General features: G+C 39.7%; 1 protein-coding gene across 10 annotated transcripts in view; it reads right to left on the reverse strand.

Annotated features, from left to right (window-relative positions):
• diaph2 (diaphanous-related formin 2) overlaps positions 1 to 26,941 on the reverse strand; it is a 402,550-nt gene that overhangs the window by 171,864 nt on the left and 203,745 nt on the right. For all 10 annotated transcript variants that reach the window (XM_034208121.1, XM_034208120.1, XM_034208122.1 and 7 more), the window contains 2 exons: positions 20,038 to 20,139; positions 16,967 to 17,061 (listed from right to left, as the gene is read on the reverse strand). In XM_034208121.1, the coding sequence (XP_034064012.1) occupies positions 16,967 to 17,061; positions 20,038 to 20,139 (197 nt within the window). The remainder of the gene's footprint in view (positions 1 to 16,966; positions 17,062 to 20,037; positions 20,140 to 26,941) is intronic.

Genomic DNA, 26,941 nt, shown 5'->3' on the forward strand with positions numbered 1-26,941 from the left:
ATGATGACCAGGCACATGTTTTTTTTATTTTGTGTCCCCTTTTGGTTGAGAGCAATGGATATATTATATTCAGCAAAAAAATAAAATGGCTAATTATTCACTCATGACCTTTTGAGAACAACACTCTTCCCTCAGGCCGTTTAATATACCTGGAGATGTTTTTGTTGGAGAAAATGGAAAATAAAAATAACACAATTCTAAAACTGGGAGGTTTATTATTACTTTTTTAAAAGTTTACCGAAAAGTAATTAAAGATGTTCCTGAAAACATTAACCTTTAGAAATATACACATTTGAATGTAGTCAATAATCAGATGGAATTGAATGAAAGTTTCATAATGAAAGTCTAAGTGAACAAAAAAAGATGTCAGTCTATGTGTAATAGTAAGATGTTTATTTTCTAACACAGTTATCCTTGAGAATGTACCATTGGTTCTGAATTAAACATTATCAACACAGCAGAAAAACAATAGCTAGTTAATACTGCGGCACATCCAATTAACACTATTGTTATTTTCTGATGTTGCGCAAAATTCAACAATAAGGGTCATATTGTTACCCTTACAGTAAGCCTTGCAGTGCCTCTCTGTTTCAGTTGAGTCTGGTATGGCACAGTATAGAAATAAAGGAAATAGTGTCCTTGGCAGAGTCTTGGGAATGCATTGAAGCACATTTATAATATTGTATTGTCCTTCTTAAGTGAAGCTCGTCAGTCATTTGTCAGCATGCAAAATCCATAATGACACATCCAAACATACATACGCACAGCGCTAATGTCATTCATTGGATTTGCCATTTCAAAGTCGCTTTATACATTAAGAATGCATTCACAGTTTTGAGAGAGGTCCATTTAAAAAACTGCTACAGCTCAATACATCTGAAACAAAAGACTACGTAATAGAAACCGCAACGCAACCACCATGAGTTTGTCAATTAATTTGTATGTCATCTTGTTAATTATTAGAGACCCCATAGAGCACAATTGACACAAAGGCAGCGCCATATGTGTGGCAATGTGGGAGACTGGGAGATGAAGCTGGGCCAGACTCCTCACCACAGGCCACCAGACGCACACAGCAGTCTGGAGAGATTACTGGGAGAACACACTACACATTTATTTACCACCTTGGGTTCAGATGAAGGAGCTACATATCAGCATACTCGCCAAGTTACAGCAATCCACCAACAAAGCAAACTCCATCAATGATTGGTTGTTCAAATTAAAACCTCAGAAATCCTGCTTCATTATGGAAAATAATAAACAAAGTCTAGGTAGAATGTGTGAAAAAGGGACTATATTAATTAAATGTATGTATTAGACTGTTAATGTGAGTGGGAATTGATGATCCCACTACCCTGCAGCCATTTGTTAAGGAAACATTGTTGTCAATGTTAAATAATTGAATTTCACATTACTGAAACGGGTAAATTGTACATTATGTTATGTTAACAGAACATGTGACCAACATAGTTATGACTTAGACTTATGTGTTAACAGAAAATGTGAAACTGAGTATAAATGGATATTTTCATGTGCTCTTTTCAAGTAGTTTTAATTTCAGTTTATGTCAGTTGATCCTACATTCAATAACAACTATGGCCTTCATTTATAGATGTATTCTCTCTCGGAGTACTGTCACAGTTCAAAAGCTTTTTAAAGTACCAGTAGCAGTGTAGATAATGTGCATGTATGTTTCATGCGCCTTCACAAAACTGCCTTTTGTACATTCTGGGAGTCATCATTAAAATATGAATTCAACCGTCAATCAATTGCCCGCTCAGTAGACGGATCATAATCAATTAATCTGTGTCAACGACAGCAGTAGTGCAATAACACTCGCACTAGCGCTATTCATTTTCATCAGTCTAAATAAGTGACGCAATCAGAGCCTGCCTGTCAAAGTGTGTTACATTGAATTGAAAGAATAACCATACCATTATTGTGCATGTAATTGTTTTAGTTTGTTATCCAATTCTGAAAAAGATTAGAATATTATTGAACAGATTAGTCAATCAATTTAGTATTTACCGTCAGAAGGTCAACTCAAGGACTCAGATAACCTCACAACACTTTAACTGGTCCTTCCCCTTTACATGAACATGCAATTGTATATTTTGGATTTTTTAAAACAGTGTATATATACATATATAGGTGAAATCATTCCACTACTGTAACACATACATTCAGAGGTGTACCGGAGGAATGAGAGCGGTTGTGAGGGTAAATGAGAGTTTAAAAGTAATGAGATACAGGTTACAGTTCACTATACATTTGTAGAAGATGACAGTATCTGTAGGGCTTTCACTTTCATACTTTGATCTCTGCTGCTGTCAACTAGCTCCCAGTGAATCATGTTCATATTCACAGCATCTGTGAATGAACCCATGCCAAGTTAATACAGTTTAAAACGGGGGGTATTAAGCATGTATTAGGCATACACTACAGTTTACAGCACGGCATGCTGTTAAAAACAGCAGGCACTGATGTACAGCAGTGCAAAGTCAGAAAGCTTTGTTATTCAGAATGCAATCCAGTCAAGCCATGTTGCACCCTATCTGTAACCACACCTGGTTTACTACCTCTTCTATGTGTAATCAGAGTGATTAAACACAACTAGGAGCATATTCCCAACAGTAATGTGCAAATGATAAAGAAAAGCAAGAAGGCTTGAGATATAGTCTGAGCCATGTCAATCGATAAAGCCTCGCTCAGAGCAATAAAGTCTTTATTAAACTGGGTTAAATAAAAGAGAAAGAGAGCGAATAACCTGACGTCTGAAAGATGATCGGAGTAAACTGTGTTCCTCTCTACTAGGCCTGGGAGGTCTTCAACAAAGACAGAAGACGAGCCAAGTCTGTCATGTGCTTGACAGATGAGATTTTCTCCTTTTAATTGATTTTCTCTTCAAATTGGGAGATGGCAAAACATGTGGTATTGTGCCCATGCTTTTTGATAAGGAGCAACATGGGAGTGCCATCTCCCTGCTGTGACACCTCAGCAGGCTCCCTGCCTGGCTCATGGCATGTCATTGAAGACTTCAGTTTGAATCAATAACAACATATCAGACAAAGAAGACTATTCAACATCCTACGAGCCTTAACTTCTAAAAGGAATGTTTGACAGTTCAGAAAAATACATTATGATGAATTTCAAAAGTGTATTTTTTTTCAAACTAAGCTTAAGAGTCAAAAGATAGAAAAGTAACTTTGCACACAAGTTTGTGGGTGTTGACAGCATCCATCTCAAACAAAAGGTTACTACTAAATAAATGAAAACCGAATATGTGGAACAAAGGCCACCAAGTTGTGTTTGTGTTTACGAAAATGGGGCATTTTGGCAGATAATGCTCAGTAAAATAGATTGCAATGCCTTTCGGTTTCTCATAAAACTGTTAAAACCAAATATATTGTATATGAAATGCTATGTTAAGCATATATGTCTTGTGAAATATTCATTAATATAATCAAACATTTTCAACATTTAAACCGTTTTAGAGGTTAACTTACAGGAGAAATCAAAGAACAATCAACACATGGCTAATCTTGTCTTACAGGTATATGCTTAACAATAAACATCAGTTTGAAAGGCAGTTGCAGTCTTACCAAATCTATTCTGTGCCAAACAGCGCAAACACCTCCAATCTCAGTATGAGCAGAGCAACAGTGACAGGCTGACAAGCAACACACTGAGTGTGACAGATTCTAAAATCGCATTAAAGTAAATGAGAAATGCAGTCTGAGAGAAAGACACAAACACAGTGAGAGGGAGGAAGAAATGTTGAGAGAGAGATAGAGGGGGAGGGATTCATTTGAGGGTTTGGAACACCTGACAGACTTACTGTGACATTAAATGTGTCTTTTAGAAGGGAATATGGGGGATTTTATTTTAATGTGCACACCTGAGCACCAGCATTTACCATGAAAGGTTTGAAGCAGGATTAAGAGCAACATCAACCTCACAAGTACAGAAAGAAAATAAATAAACACAGAGATAGATAATAAGAACATATACAATGGATAAAAGTAGCAGAGAAAAATTAGAGAACAATATGAATAAGAAACAGACAGAGAGAGAGATAGACAAAGCTTATTTAACTTGAACCTGAATGTATTGAGAGCCTTCTGCTTAAAGCTGAATGTAGCTTTTATAAATACAATGCAAGTGGAATATACTTCAAAATGTGAATTCACTTATGCTTATTTAATGTTGTTGACTTATTTGATGAAAACTATTTAACCTAATACATAAAGAATAGCTATATGCAGAACATAAGCTCAAAAACACATTTTGTCAAACTGGGAAGAAAAAGGGCATGAATTATTTTTCTTTTTACAATGCGTCATACAGTCATTGTAATACAGTGCTGGGATATGATGAGACTGTCAATCAAATAGGAAGAGAGCAAGCGTGCAAAACAGTAATAGAAATGAATTTGTTTGTGGAGTGTGCTGTCTGAGAGACCCTCTGTGAGTGATGTGCCATATGTCACAGAAACAAAGACACAGAATTGGAGAGTGAAAACAGAACATAAATGTTAACTCGGTTAAGAAAATACAGCAACCAGTGGGCCTGAAGGAGCTGCATGGACTCCACCTAATCAAAATGTAACTGTTGCGCTGTACTGTGCATTAACTTGACTGTGTCTATGTAGTTGAGTGTGTGTGTCTGTGTGTGCAAATATGAATATGTGAGCTTTTAATCAATATTCAACCTCAGGACAGAGCACCTTGCCTGGACCCTGCAGCTACAGATCAGCAGTGTGGTGATGATCGTTGCAAAGAACATGTAGTACCTTGGGTCTTGGCCATCAATTTCTGACACGCATTTGATATTTCAGCGTGCCAAGCCTCGCCTCGCCTCTCTTTCCCATGCATTTACTCTGTTTATTCAATACTTATCCTCCTTTTTCTTTCTTATTTTTCCAGCCCTAAATCATCAGAATAATGTATTTCATGTCATTGTTAAATTAGCATTTGATGCAGAAGAGAGGTATGCGTGTCGTGCAAAAATAAACCACAATTAAACCCAAGGGGGACCCCGTTCCTAATGCTTAAGCTCTAATCCAGCAGGCCCATGCACAGGCATACTTATCACCTTGCCCCACATGTGCACTTTTACACCATGCAAATGAGGCCCGGAAATGTGCCAGGCTGTTACAATCACCTGTTGTTACAGCGGAGAACAAAGGCTGGCACGGGCACTGTCAGACCCTGCAGCCAATGAGCTTCAGCGTGTAATGATGGCCCCATGCATATGGATGAGCATCATGGTGATCTGGGTGATTGACAAGAGAGATAAACAATAATAACAAGCATGGCTAGTAAGAATGACTCCTGAGAGACCTGGCGGAAAGGTTGTTGCCATGGCGAGGTGAAGAGAAGTAATGCCAAGCCGAAAGCAGATAGCTCTGGTGCGCACCGTGAGACAAACTAGTTAGTGTGTGTTGTGATTTCATTTGACACATGATGTAATTGCAACAATTTAAAAGGAAGGGAAAATGTACATATATATCAATCTTTATATGTATCTGAAAATAATTGGAGAGAATATCTATGTATGCCCTCCCTGATGGGCTGAACTGTGCTTCTTCAGAAAATGTACAACTTACAAAATGTATAATGGCTATGTGATAGCCATTACTATCATGAGTTTAAATTACTTAGTAGTGGAAAACCAAATAGAAAAAACAATTATTTGTAATGACACTATGTATACGGCTAAATTGGAATACTTTTTTTTTTTTAAACAAAGCAACATGACAATATGGGTAAAAATATTGGTAAACCAAAATGAAATAAATATAATTCATGTAAGCTTTCATACTACAACAGCCCAGTGTTTCTTAGGGTCAAAAACACTAAACTCACAACTTAAAATGAAAGTGTTTAGTTTATTTAATAAAAGAGCACATGTTCAATGTGAAAAGTGACAGTAGATATAGATTAGTTGCAATTTGGTGCTATATATATATATATATATATATATATATATATATATATATATATATATATTAAAAAAATATATATATATAATTATTATTATTTTTTTTTTTTTAAAAACACCTTGAATTTCGGGGGGGGGGCGCGGGGCTCCGTTGGCGGGGCGCAGTGGGAGAAACGCTTTAATGTACCGGGTAGGGAATGCAGACATACTGCACACTTACACTTCAGTCATAATGTTAAACATGCAGTCATGATTTGGTGGCAATGGGAAACAATAACTTTGGACAGCGTTTCCGACAATTCGTGACAATATACAGATAATGAGAGGCTCCATAATATTTACTTTATTATAGGAGAAAATATGGATTAAATCAACATATGTGCACACATGGCAAGCCATGCCGTGGAACTCTTTCCTGTATCATTTCTGCAACATTGCATCATGTTGACTTTGACATATGGTTCCCTGCTGATTCAGGATGTGCAAAAACTGGTGTGTAATGTGTAACATTATACTGCTCCTCTTTAATTATGAAAGGGATACAATTGTTCACACTGTTTACTTAAAAGCCCTAGTATAACAACCACTGAGTGCTCTAAATGATGTGCACACATGTTCTTATTAAGACATGATGGGATTAAACGGAAGAGATGCTGGACACTTGTCTGCAGTTCTTTGATATTCTTACTTGTGCATTTGAACACAACATAGAGCACCACTAATTGCAAATGAATAGCGACGGTGCAGTGTTAGTCATTAGCCTTTCCTTTTGAAAAAGGAGATGGGGGGTAATATAAAACACACTGGCAGACATTAAACATTAAGAAACCACTCTGATATTCAACAAAACAAGCCCCCAGGGTCATATCATCCACTGACGAGAGTTAGCTTACCACACACACCAAAAAATGAGGCCTGCTTAAACATTTAGTGATGACTCCCTCTTCAAGCAGCTAGGTCACATGGCATGTTCTGTGTGGGGGTGCAACAAAAAGAGCAGCAATACAAAACTGCTGTTACTGTTTGTTTGAAATTAATCCTCAGACTGTGTGCACTATCTATTTTATGTCTGTGAATTTGCCTCATTTTCTCTTTTTGTATTGTGCTACATAAAGATCGTTGAGGTCACCTTTTTGCATGTGTGCCTGATTATATTCATAGTCCTAATCTCATGTGCAACTGGTTAGCAAACAAATACATGACGGACATAACTTACATATGTGCTTATACAGTATGACTTATCCTGTTTTTGTAACATTTATTTTCTGTTTTTAAAAACATACATTTTGCTTGAGATTCATTGAAACAACTTTGTTTTTGTATTTAAAGCACACGAGTGCAAGTTTTAGTTACAATAAGTGCAAGTTAAAAGATATGTGAATAGTTTAAATATTGTTGCACTAACACCCACTTACAGCTTTATGTCACACAATTCCTCTGGGTTTAAAATGAAGCACTTGTTTTAAATATGTATTGTAGGTTAAGTGCACTGGAGAACCTTGTTCCCTAAAAGCTCAACACGAGAACATCCTGACAAGCCTGAAGGTATGGACTGGATGTGGGCCATTTCAAATCAAGTTATTCACCTGTGCATCAGGCTTCATTCAAATAACATGACTATGTACAGCAGGGCTATTCAACTGGCGGCCCGCGGGCCAAATCCGGCCCCCGGGTGATATTTACTGGCCCTTTGAGTATAATGTTAAAAAGTTAAAAAGTAAAAAAAAATGTAATTTTAAAAAAAAAATGTATTTAAATATATATTTTTTGGACCAGAGTGCCTTTATTCCTGAGAGGGTGTTACATTGAGAGATAGAGGGGAAGACATTGCCTGAAAACGTTGGCGGGCTCGGGTTTCGAACCCACCTACTACCAACTCCTGTCATTTATTGCGTCTCTGCGCGCGTCCTCGCGGCTCGCGCTGCCCTTCACTACAAGCTCGCGCACCTTCGACGGTTTCGCGCCAATGGAACGATTAATCAAACCTGGTCAGCATCATGGATGTATAATAAGAACATTGGTCAGCATAGTTGGATATCAAAATATCTCTTTCTACGTTAAAAAAACGAAAGGTTGACACCGAAAACCGGCAATTCAACAGCGAGTGGAAAGAGTAGTTGTGTGTAAATGTCAGTGGGAGGCCCGTGTGTTTAATCTGCAATGAGTGTTTATCGGTGTGTAAAGAGCACAACTTGAGAAGGCATTTTAAGACAGCTCACGCCAACTTTGACGCCACTTTTCCAGCGGGCTCTGATGCTCGCCGCCAGAAGATTTTGGGGCTAACTTCATACTATGACCAAATACGTAGCTCCCTGTTTCGGGCTTGCACTGACCAAGAGAGAGCTACCGCAGCGTCCCTACGAGTGGCCTGGATATTAGGCAAAAAAGAAAAGGCCTTTTACGGACGCAGAGAAAGAGTGTATGCTTGCATCAATTGAGTAAGTGGTTGCAGATGAGAAAATCAGAAAAAGCGTTATTGACTCAATTAAGAACATTCCGATTCCTGACACGTCAACATCAAGGAGAGTGGAGACCCTTGCATCGGACGTTTTTGAGATTCTCTTGGACAAACTGAGAAAGGCGGAGGTTATGTCGCTAGCTATTGATGAATCCACTGACAGCAGCGATGTTGCACAGCTGTGCCTCTATGTTAGATTATTTGATGGTGAGTGCTTTCGGGAGGATGTACTTGGATTAATTCCTTTGGATGGACACACGACCGGTGAAGTGATGTTCCACAAAGTGGTTTCGTTTTTCAAGGAGCACAAGTTGGGATTGGATCGTATTAACATGCTTGTAACGGATGGGGCCCCTGCGATGTCGGGCCGAACACGGGGACTGTCCGCTAGGCTGGCAGATGTGGCTCCACAGCTGAGATCGCTGCATTGCCTCATCCACCAAAGCCTCCTGTGCGCAAAACTGAGTGGTGAGTTAAAAAACACAATGGACTCTGTCATGGCGATTATTAACTTTGTTCGTTGTAACTCCAGTTTACAGCACCGACTTTTCCGCAGACATGTCAGCTCAATATAATGATTTGCTCATGCACAGTGCCATTAGATGGCTAAGCAAAGGAAACGTCTTGAAACGATTTTGTGAACTTAAGGAGGAGATCATGGCGTTTCTCCGCAATTCAAAACATAAAAAAGCCAACGCCTTTCTGTGTCTGATAGAGAATGATGAGTTTTACTATGGAGTAAGATTTGGGTCAATATTCTCGCGCGTAAAACAAGCTACTCACGAGCGGAAAATGTGCTTTTACACGCACATAAAATGACCCTCGCGCGCAGATTAAACCCCCGCGAGCGGCTCTGCGCCCACGAGCGGCTCTGCGCTCGCTCGCGAGAGACAGCCCTCTTGCTTGCTCGCGGGAGTGTCAGCCTCGCGGAGTCTGTCTACGCGCGCGTGAAAAGTTTCTGGCACTTTGAAGGCGGAGCCACTGGACTTTGATTGACAGCTGCCAGGAAACCCGCGGTTGCCAGGTTTGATAAATGCCTGAACTGCCAAGAGCCGAGCAGTGAGACTCCATGCGTTTCAAAAAAAGCTCACACTTTTTTTGCAGATTTATGTCCAGGCAAAATGCTCCATTTTCCAACACTGCGCACTGCAGGTTTACAAATCACCGAGGTGATGACTGGATTTATGGACGCATTGAAAACCAACTTTGCCGCGAGGTTTGAACATTTCAGTCTCCCGACTGAAGTGATGAGATTTGTGAAGGACTCTTTCTCTGTGAATGTAGAGGGGGAGTTTGCACTGAAAACAAAGGAGCTGATTGTGACATTAAATGAGGCGTCTTTACAACTCAAACTCATTGACATGCAGTCATCAGATGACCTGCGACAGTCATTTCAGCTGACAGGTTCTGAAAAGTTCTGGACTCATGAAGTCAGCCACGAGAAATTCCCTCATTCAAGGGGTCTTGCACTTTTTGTCCTCACAATGTTTGGCTCGACTTACACGTGCGAATCGGCATTATCACACATGAATGCCATAAAAACTAATAATCGCGCATCCCTCTCCGACCAGCATCTGCATCACTGTATGCGTATTGCCATGACAACGTATACTCCCGACTTCCCTGCTCTTGCTAAATCGAAAAAATGCCATTTCTCTCATTAGATGGCACATATCTGCCAAGTTGGTTGCATACAGTTATCACTATGTTAATCAAAAAATGTTTGAGTTTTAAAAGGCTGTGTGTTGTGGTCTGGTAATTAATACAAGTCTTTTGACAATTGTTGTTGCTTTTAATTAAGCAATTGATGTGGTATGGCTCACTTGTCTTTATTGTTATTATACCATAATATGCACTGTTGTTTGTGTATGGCCCTAAATTGCTATTTTGTGTGAATTATTAGATAATTTAATCTAAATCTAATGATGTTGATGGTTATATTAGCTTCCCATGTACTGAGTTCTGAACTTGCCATTTATAAAGGCCTTGGGGCTATGTTTGATTTAATTAAACAAAATATATGCACTCCACTATGCTGTTGTAGTCATTTAATTTAATTTCAAACCTTTATTTATGCAGGTGAATCCCATTGAGATCATTGATCTCTTTTTCAAGGGTGACCTGTATTTACTGTATCTGAAGCTCTTAATATGATTGCTCATATTTCAAGTCATTTGTTTCCCGGCCCCTTGCTTTGGATCATTTTCATCAACCGGCCCCCATTCCAAACTACTTGAATAGCCCTGATGTACAGTATATGTATATATTGTAAGGCAACTATTGAACTTCAGTGGCTAACTTAAGTTGCCAAAAACAAATATGTTGTGATTTACATCAGCTAAGATCCACTTAGGATATATGTGATCATAAGCTTTGATATTACTTTGTTAAATTAGAAATGGGACATAGTTAAACATCACAGGAATTCTGTAACCACACAACTTTACAAAGTGCCTGAGGAACTATGGTCTGCTTTTGCATGGTGGGTAAGCATGTACTATACCAAATAAAAACAATATGTTAACAGTTATTTTGTTGTAACTATCTCCCAAGATGTGCCAATCAAAAAAACAAGGGAACGCAAGGCAGTCCAGTAAAAAAGTTACAAGACAAAATAAAAAAGCTTGGTGGGTTTGGAGAGAACACTTGCTGAGCATAATTTGGCCAAAACTGTCAAAAATAATATATTTGGAATATATTGTATGATAATTTAATGACACATGTCCCTTCCTAATTTAGAAAATCCCGCAATGCATAAATATTTCAGTATGTGAACAAAACTTAAATAAGCAGAGAATCCTCAACATTTTAATTTTCATGTATATTTTAATTATTGTAAAGGTTGTTGCTGATTTTGCACATCTTGTGAAATATGCTATTATAATAACGTTCTACTAAAACATGGGCAATGCTCTACATTACCCCAAAAAATGTTGTGCTATGTTCAAGTAATGACAGAGCAATAACATAATAATACAATTTGTATTAACGTAATGCTTAAATGTTATAATAAATCAACAATGCTATCTATTATATCATAGTACACTTGCCAGAGAACTATTATAATCAACCCCAGTTGATTACCATAAATGATTCAAGTTTACAAGTGTTTATTAATAATCTGGCATCTGATTGGCCTCCTTGTGTTCCATTGGCAGGAACTGTAAGGGCATGGGACCGCATTGTGCCAGTTAAGCTTTGGGCTCCATGGGGCACAGAGGCTTTTGGGGCAATTTAAAACACCAAAAGAGGCGAACCCAAGTCAATGATATCAAGGTCATGCATAGTCATACCAACATTTTAAAAATATGAATATTAGGTATAACCACCATGATGCCACTTAAAATATATATTGTAGGGGTGTCGGACGTCCTGTAGAGCCAAACCAAACACATACCCAATTCAACCAGGAGCATCAAGCCCATAGTGCACGTGCCTGACTCGTTCCCACACAAACAAGGTCTACAGAACCTTCCCTTGTCGCTTCTGTTGCCAGCCAACAATAGCAATGAAAAGCTTTGTCAGGCTGTCAGGCCTTTTAATGCAGACATTTGCCAAGCTTTCTGGGGCTCAATCTGTTTTCATTGAGCCAATGCTCATTATTGTCTTTCATTGTCTCCGTATCTCATTGTTATACAGTGTAGGGTGGCTCTGATGTCTTTTGAATGTGATGAAGCTGACCTGATATACAAAAGTGACCTCTGTCCACCAGCACTATGCATATTGAAATCAAATGAGATTGAGAGATACAAAGAGACACATTGCATACAAACACGTGTGTCTGCACCTTTGCATGAACCTTGCACACATGTATAGCCGGATGATAAATGACAACATTGTGCAGGAGATAAAGTCATAGGGGATAACTGAAACTGTCTATCCATTTGCATGTGTTGTTTGTATGCTAGTCATATACAGATGAAAATAAGTGTGGTATTGCTAAGATTCATATGGAGTCTGAATGAATGGTGGGAACAAGACTGTCTGCCAGCATCCAGGGATGTGTTCATCATTTCTGAGGCGTTGATGGGCCTTAATGCAGAATAAGGAGAGCCAATCAACTCCTATCTATCCACTCTGCCAGGATGACACATTGTAGGGGTACTTCAAGGCCAGCGCACTGCCACATTCTGCTGACAAATCATTACATTAGACATGTAGACGGAGAAGGAAGATAATAAGATTGAGTTACAGAGTTGTAGATGCATGATGAGCACCTATTGCTTGCTTGATTCCTTCCATTTTCACTATTCCCTCCATTTATCCATTACTAGCTTGGTTGACGTTTGCCTCTTCAAAATACTGCAAAGGGAGAATCTGAACTGGGCTGAGTTATGAAGCGTTTTATTTTCATCTTGTATGAAGAGCTACAAGACCAGTTAAAACAGAGCCAGAATTATCAGAGCCTCTCATCACAGTAGAGTGCATGAATACAGAAGAGTGTTGTGGCGCTGCCAGGTATGGTCCAGTATCATTGTTTCAAGGTTGGACTGTATATTGGCGCCTAAGTTGGTTTTTAAACTGATAACAATGCTCAGTAAATAAGAAGAAACGTGGGATATCAAACTAACAAAATGTTTACTAACTTGGTTACAAAATTGAGTAATGATATCTAATTACTGATAGTGGTCAAGTGTCAATTAAGATAACAGTAGTAGGTTGATCATTAGCTATCAGCATTTAAACATTTTAAATTCAATTAAACCTAAACCTGTTTGGCAAAGCCTATTTTATGGTTGTAATTATGCAGTGAAAAAGCAACAGGTGACACTAACCAATCATAACGAGCACACTAATACACCATTTAACTGTGGCTAATCAAAGGCTATGTAGATTTCATCCCCTTCATTTAAATATGTTTCCTTCTTTCTCTTCACGTATTTATTGTTCATCCATGTTATGTGTTTACTTTCATGTTAAGCCCACTCCTTCTAACATTAGCAAGACATCGAATGCATTTCCTTTCAGTATTGCCCAAGCCTTGAAGACCCATCTTCCTACTCTGTGTGTGTGTGCAGTTGTCCATGTGGATAAATGGTGATTGGCGTGTGGCTGGAAGTGGGTGGTGTAGAGTGATTAATCAGCATAATGAGTGTAGATGAGCACTGTGCAGATGGAGCCCACACTCAGGACTGTGTCACCCAGCAGGAGATCTCTTTGCTTCCCTTCAGTGCCTCTGGAAAGCTGTATTTATTTGGCGTGTGTGGCTTGCTTCCTTGAGAGCTATTGTGTTCTATAATCATGTCTTTATAAGGTTGTCCAAGCATACTTTCAGTAAAATGTTCTTATGAAAAAATATGTGTTGCCAAATGGTACCTCACTGTCGTGTGTATACCAGTATTCGAGAAATGCCTAATATGTTGTAAAAGGCTAGGAACAAATTGCACTGTCCATCAAGCACAAAAACAATAGTTGCATTTTTGCCAGGGAAGCAAAAGCCAAAGCAACTGTGTGGCACAAGAAGTCTAATTAAAGATCAATGTATGTAAAGCAAACCATTTGTGAAAAATAGCTAGCTCTTGCTGAAAATGTGGAAAATGTGCTTCAAAAAGGAACTCCTCTCCTATGATGACATGATAACCAATGTGTTTGAGTGGACATACTCTCCAAGTGGCGAGGCTTATTGCTCCCAACACTACACACCATATGGCATGATAGCCAAATACAACCCATTTACTGTGTATGGGTTCAAACTGATATTAAAAACAAATAAAGTGAAGTGTTAAACCATGTGAATGTAACAATTACCATTTCAATTATGCATGTGTTTTAATAATCATTAAAGGAGAAATGCATCGTTTAAGGCCCTGTCACACTGTCCCGAAATTGACACCCGATGGACACACGATATAGGAAATGTTCAAATTCGGCTGTGATCGTAGCAACATCGGGCCATTCGTGAGGGCATCTTAAGCCATCGTATGACCGCCGGTGGAGTTTCTCAGGCTCCGGCAGCAACTTCGTGAGCGGCAACTTCGTAAGGCACTCGTGAGGGCATCTTGTCAAATCGTGTCATCTTCGTGTTATCATCGGTGCATTCACCCTCACTCTGATCGGGGCGAATGCCCGATGGCACCGATGATAACAAGATGCCCTCACGATGGCCTTACGAAGGGCACAATTGACACACGAATTCAACACGAAAATGAACCTTCGCAAGGTCCTTCGGCAATTTTTTGGCATGCCAAAGATTTTGCCACCGCTCACGAAGTTGCTGCCGGAGCCTGAGAAACTCCACCGGCGGTCATACGAAGGCTTAAGATGCCCTCACGAATGGCCCGATGTTGCTACGATCACAGCCGAATTTGAACATTTCCTTTATCGGGTGTCCATCGGGTTGTTTTATTGCACAACAAAATCATGTAAATGTATTATGTAAATAACCCAATTTGTGTTCTGTGAAACTAAAAAGGATATAATATATTATTTTGAAGGACAGTTGACAGGAAGTTGTTGTTGTTATGGAAACAACATTACGGAGAAAACGTAATATTTTCTACATATAACGACGGATAAAGTAAAGAACAAAGTCTGAAGATATCAGTACAGTATCATAGTACTGTAACATAATTGTTTTTGGTACTTTCATTGCAGTTATATGTCTTAAATGTAATGTAAATGTTGCCTTCGTGTGTGGTTCGAGGCCATCTTCGTGCGAAATTCACAATTCCATATTCGTGTGTCCATCGGGTGTCAATTTCGGGACAGTGTGACAGGGCCTTTACACTCAAGCAACGTACTCAAAATAAATATTCCAACATCATCACATATTAGTGGGAGCAAAAGTGTAGGTGTATAATAATCACTAAAGAAAACAAATGTAGTCAGAGCTTATTAGTCAATGCTTAGGAATATGCGAGGAATATTTGAGTACAACATAATGAATGTAAATGGAAACACTCTTCAAGCACACAAAGGAGGGTACACTGACAGTAAACTGTAAGTAAATAAAACATTTTGCTGTCCTAAGTCCAGGCTTTACTGTGAGTCTAGCATCATTATCCAACCAGCAGCCACACACTTGCCAGATGTGGGCTCCTTCAGGAACGATAAGTTAACTCAATGGGTCCCCTCGCCTCCCCCAGGACTCTGTGACATTAGCTCAGCTCTCAGATGCTTGTGCTGACTCACACACATGCTCTCATGAGCCTTGTTGAGCCTTCCTCTTGTTTAGCAGCCTCATTGTCCTGCTTAACATTTGTTAAAGAGGGAAATGGAAGAGGTCATCGGTACAACAGAAACCCTTACAAAAATGCATTTGTGAAAAACATCATTTTTGCTCACTTATCCCTGACCATTTAACACATCCCAAACACACTATTCATTCACATGGAGTTTTGTTAACGAGTGAACAAAAGGAACTTGAGGGTTACAGCTGATGCCTGTATCATAGTAACTGCACCAAAATATATTTTATTGAGAACAGATGGTGAAGCCTTTTTCCCATATTGGGTCTATTTGTACTATTCAAGTGCAAGCTGTTGAGTACTGACACCAGATTAGTGTTGGTATCTTGGTCAAGATGACGCTGAAGCTGAAGGTGAAAAGGTCAACACCTTAACTTCCTTTACAAAGCAGAGGGGGGTCTGATATTTCACTACTAGATATACTTATTGCCAGATTGCTAGCTTATTAAAGTTTCAACTAATATCCTAGCTCTTTAGATAGGCCACATCTTAATATATATATATCGCCTCACCACCTTTTACTAGTGTTTGGGATCCAATCAGCGGAGAGAAAGTAAGACTTACTCCTGTGAAAGCGTTGGTTGATAAGCCATGTGGGAAAGGAACTATCTACTACAATACAGTAATGTCTGTATCTATTATATTTATTTTATAAACATAGGAAAGAACCCTGGACTTAAATTGTAGGTAAACTTGAATTATGTTGCAAGTTGGAAAACAAATGACTTTTCCTGCACACATAATTATTCCAAACCATTATTGCTTTACAGAAATAACATCTTCCATGTGTTTAGTCCTGAAATGTACATCTCCTACATCTGAAACAAAACAGAAACACTAAACGCCAGCCCTGCTTTGGTGCTCAACACAAAGACATTGCAGAATATAGTGCAATTGAGGCTTGCACAATGCATCTTCACCTCAGATGCCTCGGCCCTGCCTTCAATTAATGCTTTCTGAGACAAGATAGACATAAATTAAAAGGCAGCAAAACAAGCAGCCTTTAGGAAGCTCATCAATTATTGTAAAAGACAAAGGCAAGAGGAAAGGAGGGTGGAGTAGGGAAGACTTTGCCAAGCCTTGTCCTTCATTATCCATTATAAGGAGATGAATGGGGGGTCTCTGTGGTCCACATGAGAATGAGCGGACAGACTGGAGCCAAAAACAGACCATACTAAATGTAAAATGGGTTCACCAATCTGTTCGCCAGACACAAACATTAAAAAATGATATTTTAATTTGAACGTCTATAGAATATCTCTCTACACCCTTCTCTCTCTCTCAGTCACTAACACACACACGTTTTTCAGAGGGTAAAAATAAGTGTGTGTGTATGTGGGTGAAAAAACGAACACACCACATTGAACATCAGTCTTACCTGGATGAGTGATTCGCTCAGTCTTTCCTCGTCTACCTCCAGCACAATGTCCCGGATCTCTTCATAAGGCAGGCGGAACGAGCCCAAGAAAATTGCTGTTGTGATGGAAAGAGAAGAGAGTCATTTCCTCCCCTTTTTTTGTATTAGACCTCGGGGTTCAAAGAGACATTTCAGCACTCATCGCTCCTCAGACAAAATGACCACAGACCAAACGTGTCACTAGGGAAAATGGGATAGTTTGTGTCACCTTGACATAAAAAAGGAAGTAAGACATCAAGTCCATAAACAAAAGGCATACAAAGTTAACCGTGAATCATAGTAATCACGACAGTAAGTCAAAAATATATAGTTGGATGTGGTAGCTGTAATGGTGTCATCAGGGGGGGCTACATGGGGTTTTTTGGGTGGATACAAAGAAAAACACTGAAATTGCCTCAGGGGACAACCTGGTGGGTGTTTCACTCTCCAGGTGGGGTGCCTACAGTAGAAATTGGAGCTGATGGTGTATCCAGGTGGAAGTCACAGGTGGAGGTTTGGTAATGAGTTGGAGGAGACTCTCTCAACAGCTGCTATGCTGCTGCAGTGGGACCTGATGTCTGTATTTGACGCGCAACAAACTGAGAGGTTTTTTTTTTGTCAAAGACTATTTACAGCATTTACTTCGTACATTGTCATGGCATATCAAGACTCCCCGGGCGCCGTTCATAATGGCAGCCCACTGCTCCTAACACTAGGATGGGTCAAATGCAGAGAAACCATTTTGTTACATAGTAAGTAGGCCTACTGTGTAATGACAATAAAAGTATAAATAAAAAAATATATATTTATTGTCTGGTGTAATTGATATGTTTATTTATTGAACATTAACATGTACGACTTGACTGTGTCATGGTGACTCAGAGTTGTAGAATTAAATATAAAGTTATTCTATCTAGACTGTGGTTTGTCTTTGTCCGTTGGTAATATACACGTATACTCAATCTTCTCTCCTCATTAGCGTGATATTATATCAAATGGATCATGTCATACTTGTTTGTAGTCTAAACGTTATACAATTTAAAATATGTCCTCTCTGTATGAAACCAACAGCTGGATACAAGATTCTCTTACGGGAGGGTTGTCAAAAGTAATGGTGGGAAATATTGTGAATTACAAACTGGAATAGATACAGATGGGATAAGGGAGGCAGGTAAGCTAAGTTAAGTGACTGTCTACTGACTAGCATTGCAACCTGTTGTATGCTCTCTTGATGATGGGTGTGGTCTCCCATGCCACTGTTTGGTTATGTTCTGGCTGCAGACTAACCTAACTGTGCCAAGATGAGCAAAGTGGTGCATGTGGAGTTGTGTCAATGTAGTTTTGTAAAATACTATCAGAACAAGCTGCAAATCCACTCACCAAGTCTGTTCTTAGATGTTATATCTAAGGCTTAAGCAAGGAGGGGGGTCACAGAAAGGCAGTGCATGGTAAAGGTGTTGAGAAATGTATATTAATTATCTTCTTATAAATGTCTAAATGTTGCAACAGTTCAAGCCTACAGTTAAATATAGATTACAGGAACATGTTAACTGATAATGTCCTTATACTGAAACCTGTCTCTGTTCAGGGTGTAGCCACAAGTTAGATGCTAACCTGCAGCTCAATGCAAAATATGCAGGTATGTTTTTAGATAGACAGATAGAGAGAATGATAGGATATGTAGACAATGTATCAGATAGTATGCATAACCATTATATCACAATACATCAAGCGGTGCTGGCATCACAATCATTCACTGTGTCCTGCTACCCATCCCGGTTACTGAACCTTCAATAGCACCACACATCAAACTTCAAAAGGGAGCTCAGACGGTTATGTGGCAGGCAGAGAATTTGATCTATGATGCTTCAGTGTGTGTCAGGGCGACCCGGGGAAGCTGTGTTTCTGTACGACCACATGCCTTCCACCCATTGCCATGCTGGAGGTGAGATTTTCTACACTTATTTTTTGCTTCCTGACAAACTCAGAGCCCATCTGCTGGTGCTGTAATCAAAGATGGCAGTGACACCTATCAACATTGTCACAGCGCATACACAAGTGCAATGACATGTGCACACTGGCACACATACACACACATACACAGAGACACAAACACACAGGCTTGTATGTAGCATCCTTATGTTCATGACACATGCCCCTTCCTAATATGAGACCTCATATCTTTGTCTGATGAACTCATTCATCTGACCTCTCTCCATTAAAAATATACTCATCCCACTCTCCAGTAAACCAGAAAGGTAATAAAAACATGGATAAACAAAGAGGTTGGAGTATGGTTGCAACCATGTTATATTATCATTAGACACACATATTTCATAAAATGTGTTATTTTCTAAATTGTAACTCTAAAGTAAGGGACATCAAGGTTGTAGATGCCAAATAAATGTAGTTAGGGAAACAATAATACATGTTTTACCATCCAACCAAAACAAGGCTGATATCAGGCAACGTTTTAGACACATTTTAGATTTTTTATTTTCATAGAGAAATGAACTGCAGATGTTATTGAAACTCACAGGTAGAAATAATGTGTATATAATTTGTATCAAACCTGAATAGACTAATCGTTTTGTCCACCAAATCAAAACAAAGGAGTGTTTTGAGAGTGAGGAAACAAATGTAAACCAGTATAGACTAAACATTTAGTCCACTGAAGCTCCTGGGGATTCGAATACCTACAGTGTTAGCGATCCGTCCTAATAAGAATTTGTTTTACACATGATTACAGACAGGGAGCTTGGAAACAATATATGTGCACTTTTGGTGACCGTTAAACCACTGCCAAGAAAACATTTCCCCAAAGGGCTCAGTAAAACAGTATCACTGCTGAGGGCTCTCTGCTGTGTGTTTCCCACAAACACCTTTCTTGAGTAATTCATGGGGGTATAACAAGCCTGGGGTGTCATGGGAAATAACACTGACTTCCTGTCACAAAAGGTCATGGTTAAAAAGAATATAGAAAGTTATGAATGCATGGTGTTCAACATGTGGTTATGTCGGTCATACTCTTTGAGTAAACTGTATATACTCACAGAGATTCTGAGCTGTTTTGGCATCCAGGATGCGAAGCTCTTTCGCCTTTTTCTTGAAATGTTGCATTCGGTCATCAGTCTCATCTTTCACGTCTTTCTTCACTGAAAGAAAAACAATATTTGCAAAATTAAAGTCAATTTGTTTGAAATGAAATGCAATATAAAACTAATGTACATCATGTTTTAATCAAAATGATACATTGACTGCTTTCAGCCCTGAAGAGAATACATAATATAATTATATAAAAAAAAGTCAACATCCCACAACAAAGTGAAATAAATAATTTACATACATTAGAATGCAAATACATGTGTGCATATTAAAGCGAAAGCTGACAGGAAACGATGGGTGAGACAGCAACAGATGGTATAAGCCAATTAAAAACTATAGTATCCATACCGGAAAACTTTAGCAGGTTCTATAATACTCTACAAGGTAGACGCTCGCTGAGCTGCTATTTAGAAGGTGTTATTTCACATATATAAACCTTTATTGATAGTGTATACCAAATTGCTAAAATAAGATTATTGGCAACATTATATTTTGTTATATTATTTAAATCCAGTCGTGTTTCCTTCAGGCCACACCTTTGGTATAACATTGTTTTTTGAGGCAGATGTGACTGACGAAAGCACATTAGGAAGAACATAATCATCAGCTGTAGCATCAGATAAGCCATGCAGATGACTTCCCCCTCTCTGTGTGTGTGTGTGCTAACATGTGTGTCATTGTGACAGAGGGTAGATGGTTGATAAGCACAGTTCCTTCCCTTAGGCCCTGTATGTCAACTTGCTAGAGCCAAGGAGATAATTGTGTTACCCACCCCGCTATCCAAGAAAATGGCATAAACTCTCTGTTACTGAACACAATAGACAAATTAGTCCAAGCATGAAGAGACCTTTGTTGTATAATGGAGACATCATTGAGGCCACATGTCAGTGTGTATTACTCTTCATTTACACTTTAACATCAAGCTCTGAATACATAGGTGCCCATGTACAGGAATTACAGTAATGAGGAGGGATACATCAGACCGAGGAAGAAGCAGTCTGAGAAAGAAGCTCCTCGCCTGCCCATGCCTTATGGGAGAGGCAGCACACTTTGTTGCTAATCATCACAACTGCTCTGTTTAAGCCCAAGATGGGAGTCTCCCAGGATATCTAGAACAAACAATCTGCTCCCCTAGCGCTGGCTCGCATATTTGAAGAAACAATCAAAGAGGCAACATCTCCTGGGCTGCCAGAAGAAGCAATGCTGAAGGCACCTGCCTAACTCCAGTGCTTTCTGTCAACACATGGCATCAGGGAGGCAGTTGTTTACTGTATTAAGTGGGGCTAAAAAGGGTTCAAGTACATACCGGTACCACATCAAGTATTATGGTTTGATTTTCTGTCAACATCCAAGGATGTTTCTCAGAGGATGACAAGACTATGCACTCTAGCTTCAAGTCTACTTGGACCACAACTCAGAATGTGCTGTATCACCTTCATCATCAGTTGAGCACATGGATGCACAAAAGCAAATGGTATGAACTTGTATTTGTGTAAACAGGAGCAGAGTGATGATGGGGAAGGTGGATGGAGGGATTCATAATATACACATATGTATAGGTAGAGACATGTAATACATGTGCTTTGAACTGAAGTGCCACTTCAAGATAAATGCACATATGTGTAACTCAGTGGAGGGGAGAGGGGGTGAAAGTAATACAACATTGCAGTCAACATTGGTCATTTAATGTCAATGCCATCATCTGCTTTCAAATGACTAAATAGAAACCCACATTGTAGGGTTAGGCTTAGTTGTCGCTTTTGATTGTACAAGACTGGCAGAGGTATTTCCATGCATCGGTGTTGGCACACAAAAACATTTCAAGGAAGGTAAGACAGCAAAAACATATCAACAACTCCCAAGAATAAATCCAATGATAACAACAGTAGAGCCACTGACTAACATAGAGCGAGAGACCAGTGAGGCCCAAGGTATCATGCTGGATTTGTGATGTGGCAAGAGCCCTGGACAAAGGCACTGGAGAGCCAGCAAAAATAAAACATGAGGGAAAATGATCCCCCTTAGAGAATGGCCCACAGACAGAGGGCAAATTATACTGAGAGGGAAAACTTGGCTGCTTTTGGTATTGAATTGTTCTATTAAACCTCCATTCTTTGTTCTCATGGTGCCACTTGAATCTCTCACCTATAGTTACCTTACACACTCAGCAGGGTGCTCTCAGCCTATTCGTCAGTAGTACCTATGCTGTCTTCGTCTCCCAGGGCCCCATGCTATCTCAAATGAAACAGCAAAACAGTGCCTTTTATAATATGAGACAGGCACATTATTTTCTGATGCCATCCTATACAGCTGAGAGATCTCCTGCTGGGCAATGAGTATTGGCATCAGTTTGCTGATTTGTGAGACAGTATTTTCTGGCTGACTCAATTATGCCACGTGTCACATGAGCGCTGCATGTGGACTGGAGGGCTTGCACACATTCAAGCTGCCTCACAAGTCAGGGTCCCAGGTGGGGGAGAGAGGATGACTATATGTGGCATATTTCAACAGATGGCTAGCCACAACAATAAAGCAAGTTTTATAAATGTCTCCAAAACACAGAGATTGTTACTAAAATGCACACAGTTCACTTGGCATAATAATTGTGTATCGTTAAATACAAACAAGGTTGACATGATCCATTGAGTTTGTGTTTTTATTTTGGAGAAAATTGTACTTTTAGAATGCAGTCACACCATCTGATTGTACGTTGTTCTGCCAAGAGAGCTTAACCTGTCCAACAGTGTAGCTGATCAACATCTTTGCCAACATTTAAACGTGCTGTATGAGTTGCCCAGTGGCTATAATGTAATACTCTGACAACAAAGCCAGCCCTCTTTCACAGATGTATATGTGTTAATGGAATCTCCAAAAGAATTAGTCAGTAAACAGCCATGTGTGATGGGTACACTGGTGGAGATTTGTTTAGTTTTTTCTTGGTAGCTCACTGGCTTTCTTTAAACAAGTTAGATTGATACAAAGGGCTAATACAAGTATTATACTATAAGGCAATAACAGCAGCACAATCATTTATTGATTAGATGGGATAAGGTGAGGGTTCAGAATAATAATGGGTTTTTAACTGAACAAAACAGTCTATGAAACACTGGCCGTCTAAGATTTGGACCGACTGTATTATTCCGAGCTCAACTTTAGCATCACTGATGCTTGGGCCAGATGGGACTCTAAGGGAAATACTAGGGTCAAATACTTGTTGACTTTACATCAGCCATGCAAGATTGAGAAGACAAATGTAACAATTAATTATGAATAATAAATATATCACAATGATTTATTGTAATATATTAACTTGCAAGGGTGAAGAGGTTTGAAAAAGAATGTCAGGGAGGAAGTGTTTCACAATCAGGCTTTAAAAAAACACATGAAAGATTCACTGGAACCAACATAGCAACATTAAGAGAAGCCTCTGCCGAGTGAAACTGTTACATTACATTAGCTGAGGGGGAGTTAAAGCTTGCCTCCTGCCAAAAGGAGTCACTACATTGATAGAGGTTCCATTGAAAAGATACATCAATGTTTGAGCAAAACAGATTTGGCTTATTAAAAATGACTTGGCATCCATGTTAAGCCTTCTCTGTGGGCCTTGGACTGAGGTATACCCTTGGGAAGAACTGTGATAACACGAGTACTCCAACACTTGGACATCCAGTCTGTTTGCTGGCCCAGAATCACTATGCTGGTTTCCTTCCATGCGATATTTCCCTCAAGACGTCCATTAAACCCACGGCATTACAAAGCTAAACACTACCACATGTTCACTTCCGGACACAGACTATTCGGCTGTGCTGTGCCACCAGACACCAGAAAATGAGCGGGCCTTGAAGAGGAATAAAAGAAACTGCAGATGACAGGTCTTCAACAAACATATTTAAAGGCAAAGGAATACAGAGTGGAACAGACAATGTGGAGTGTGGTCCACTACGAGGCAATTTATTTCCTCAAATGTGCAATCTGCCTGCCAACATGTGCCCTGTCCTCCATCCCAGGGACGCATACTGAGGATTGAGTTGCTGGAGAGCTGCCAGCCTGTCTGAAGGAGATGGATTCAGAGGAAGAGTCATTGGACTCATTCACGGCTTATCCACGGAAATACCAATTTCACACAAGAGTTAAATAGATAAGCACATGCACCATTATTCTGGCATATATTCTGTGAATCCTTTATAGTTTGTTATCACTACCATGTTATTCATAGACAAAACCAGATGTGATTGAGAAAACCATGAGTGGAAATGAAAAGTATTAAGGTAATAGGGGAAAACATAGTGAAAAGGTGATCCCTGGCCCAGTTATAGCTGGAATAATGAGAGAGACCTTCAAATATAGAGAGCACACTCAAAATCTGAACGAACGATTTGACCAGTGAAATCCAGCTGTGAGCAATTTCTCCCACTGGCGAAGGTTAAACAGAGGTCTCCTTCTCGAGCCACTTTGCTGTTTGGAAACACACCTCCCTCTCCCATCCTCCCACTGTATTGGATCTCAAAAGCATGCTCCCACTTGCAAAAAAGGCAATTATGTTTCCATTGATTCAGAAACTTGGAATTATTTACTTTACTCTCAGCTTGGATACAACTAGGATAACGTAGGCTGTGACAACAAGTGCTTGATAATAACACGTGGTTTCTCTTTAGCAATAAAAGCCCCAAGTTATTTGTGTGAACATTTTGTGTCTTCCTTCGTCAGGTTTTAACTAGTGTGTTTCAGCAATACTCCTCGGCTCAAGGTGAACAATTACATTTGAGCTGCAGTTAGGGGGGGGGAGGGGTTGGGCTCTCAACCATGCAATCATCATCATGCCTAATGATAACATGGAGTTGGGGAAATGGCTGATAATTGTGGAGAGTGTGTTATGTTTGAGTGCATGCACACTCAATTGTGACAAACCACACTTCCAACATATATGCACACACCCATTCAACTGGGCATGATTGTGTGAGTTTTAAAGTGGCCAATCTTTCTGGAGTTATCTGTCCTCCCATCTTAAACCATCTGGTTCTGCTTATCTAAGATCTCAACATGAAAGGTGTGTGTGTGTAGGGAGCACGAGGAGTCCCACAGTGTGACACTCTGACCTGCGGCCAGTAATGTCTTCAGTATGCAGGGAGCGGCGCAGCCCACGGTGGAAGGTACACAGCTGGGCTTGGAGCTGGGCCCAGGGAGAAAAAAACGCCTCCTCTTCTAATTGAGACAACACAGATCTCCTTTAGTGTTCCTCCTCCTGTTTTCTATTCCAGGAGGAGAGGGGGAAGGCCTCAGCAGCAAAGTAGTAATGTGGTGGATATAAGAACATACATGACTTGCTTAACTTCTAGTTCATGGCTGTGATTAGGTATCTCTTATTGGCTCATTTGAAGGCCTTTTGTGTATAGTTATCCTATCCAAACTTGACTTTGGAAAGATGATTTAATACATTGAGAATTTGCATTTATGAAGGCAGGAGCAATCATGCTGCATTATCTCTCAGATTAAAATGTGCTTTTAGATCAACATAGAACACATTTGTACGAAACAAACTATAATTCAACAATGCTGAGCAAAAAAGAAAACGCTCAAATCAATAACTCTTAGTCAATGACCTGGGGGTTGATGCAGCCTTTTAATAAGGATATATTTAATTTGCCCACATCTACACATGACTGTTGTTCTCTCTCTCAGAGGCAGGGAGTGTGGGAAGGCTCTGACTCTGCCTCTTAAATTGGTCATGGAGACATGCTCCTGGGGGCAGCGAATGGATTGAGCCTGACAGCCAATCAGTCCTAGGAAACCATTCTCTTGTGGTGCCAAGGCAGCTCGTTGTAAACCAATGCACTTGAGCGCTGGTGGGAAGGCACTAGCTGATGGTCCAAATGGCTGCCCCCTGGCGTTTGTTAAGACCCCACCAGTCAACCGACCTAAAGCATTCAGTCGTCACGCTGAAACTGGACTCATGTCACTACGAGGGGATGAAGAACAGAGATTTCCGGCTATAAGGCAGCTAGAATGATAATTGACGCTCTATAAGTCTACATAACCTCTCTCAGCACCATACTGCATAGCACCAAGCCCAGAAAGGGACTCCAGAGTACCTGCAAACACAGGTGGAGATGTTGGGGTGTGCACATGTGCTGCCTGCTGGTCATTTTAAGACGAGGTGTTAGGAAGAATATCACTGGTCAGTCTAACTGGGAGATACATGAGAACATATATTCTCATCCCTTTGTGGTGCCTCTGTTGTGTTTCGTTAACTATGGCTAGTGCTTTCCTGCTATTAGACTTATTTCCAATATGATTTTAAAAAGATAATGGAAACATATGTGCACTGGGGAGATAACATGTTTAAAACAACTCTCATTGAGCTTCCGGTAAGAAAGTAAAAAAGCAACAACAACAAAAAGCCTCGTTAAAATTATCCTTTTTTAACGTATTTAGTAGATTTTCCTTGAACACATGTTTCAATAAAAACAGAAAAACCTGTTCTGTATGTCGTTGATTCTGTCTGCTACGAAACAAAGGGCTTGGTTTGTGTCTGTGCAGTGACTGTCCTACTTTTAAGTGTATTCGACAGGGTTGCATTTTGTACATTTGTCAGCTGACAGAACACAGTCTGCCCTTTCTCTGTCTGTTTTAAAGCACAGCTATTCCTTTACCCTGTCTGTCTTTTTCAGAAGCAGGAGAGTTATTCTCTCTTTTTTTGATTTATTTTTTATTATTTCAGGATTAAAATAGGATGCTCAGCATGCAAGTCAAACTGGAAAAAAGTAAAGTGTATTTTTCAGTGTAGCCGTCATTGCTTTATGTACAGTAACAAATCCAACATGTAGGTGTGTCTAAGCAAGCAGCTCTGAAGAG

Source organism: Gymnodraco acuticeps, unplaced genomic scaffold (genome assembly GCF_902827175.1).
Source record: "Gymnodraco acuticeps unplaced genomic scaffold, fGymAcu1.1, whole genome shotgun sequence".
Taxonomy (NCBI): Eukaryota; Metazoa; Chordata; class Actinopteri; order Perciformes; family Bathydraconidae; genus Gymnodraco; species Gymnodraco acuticeps.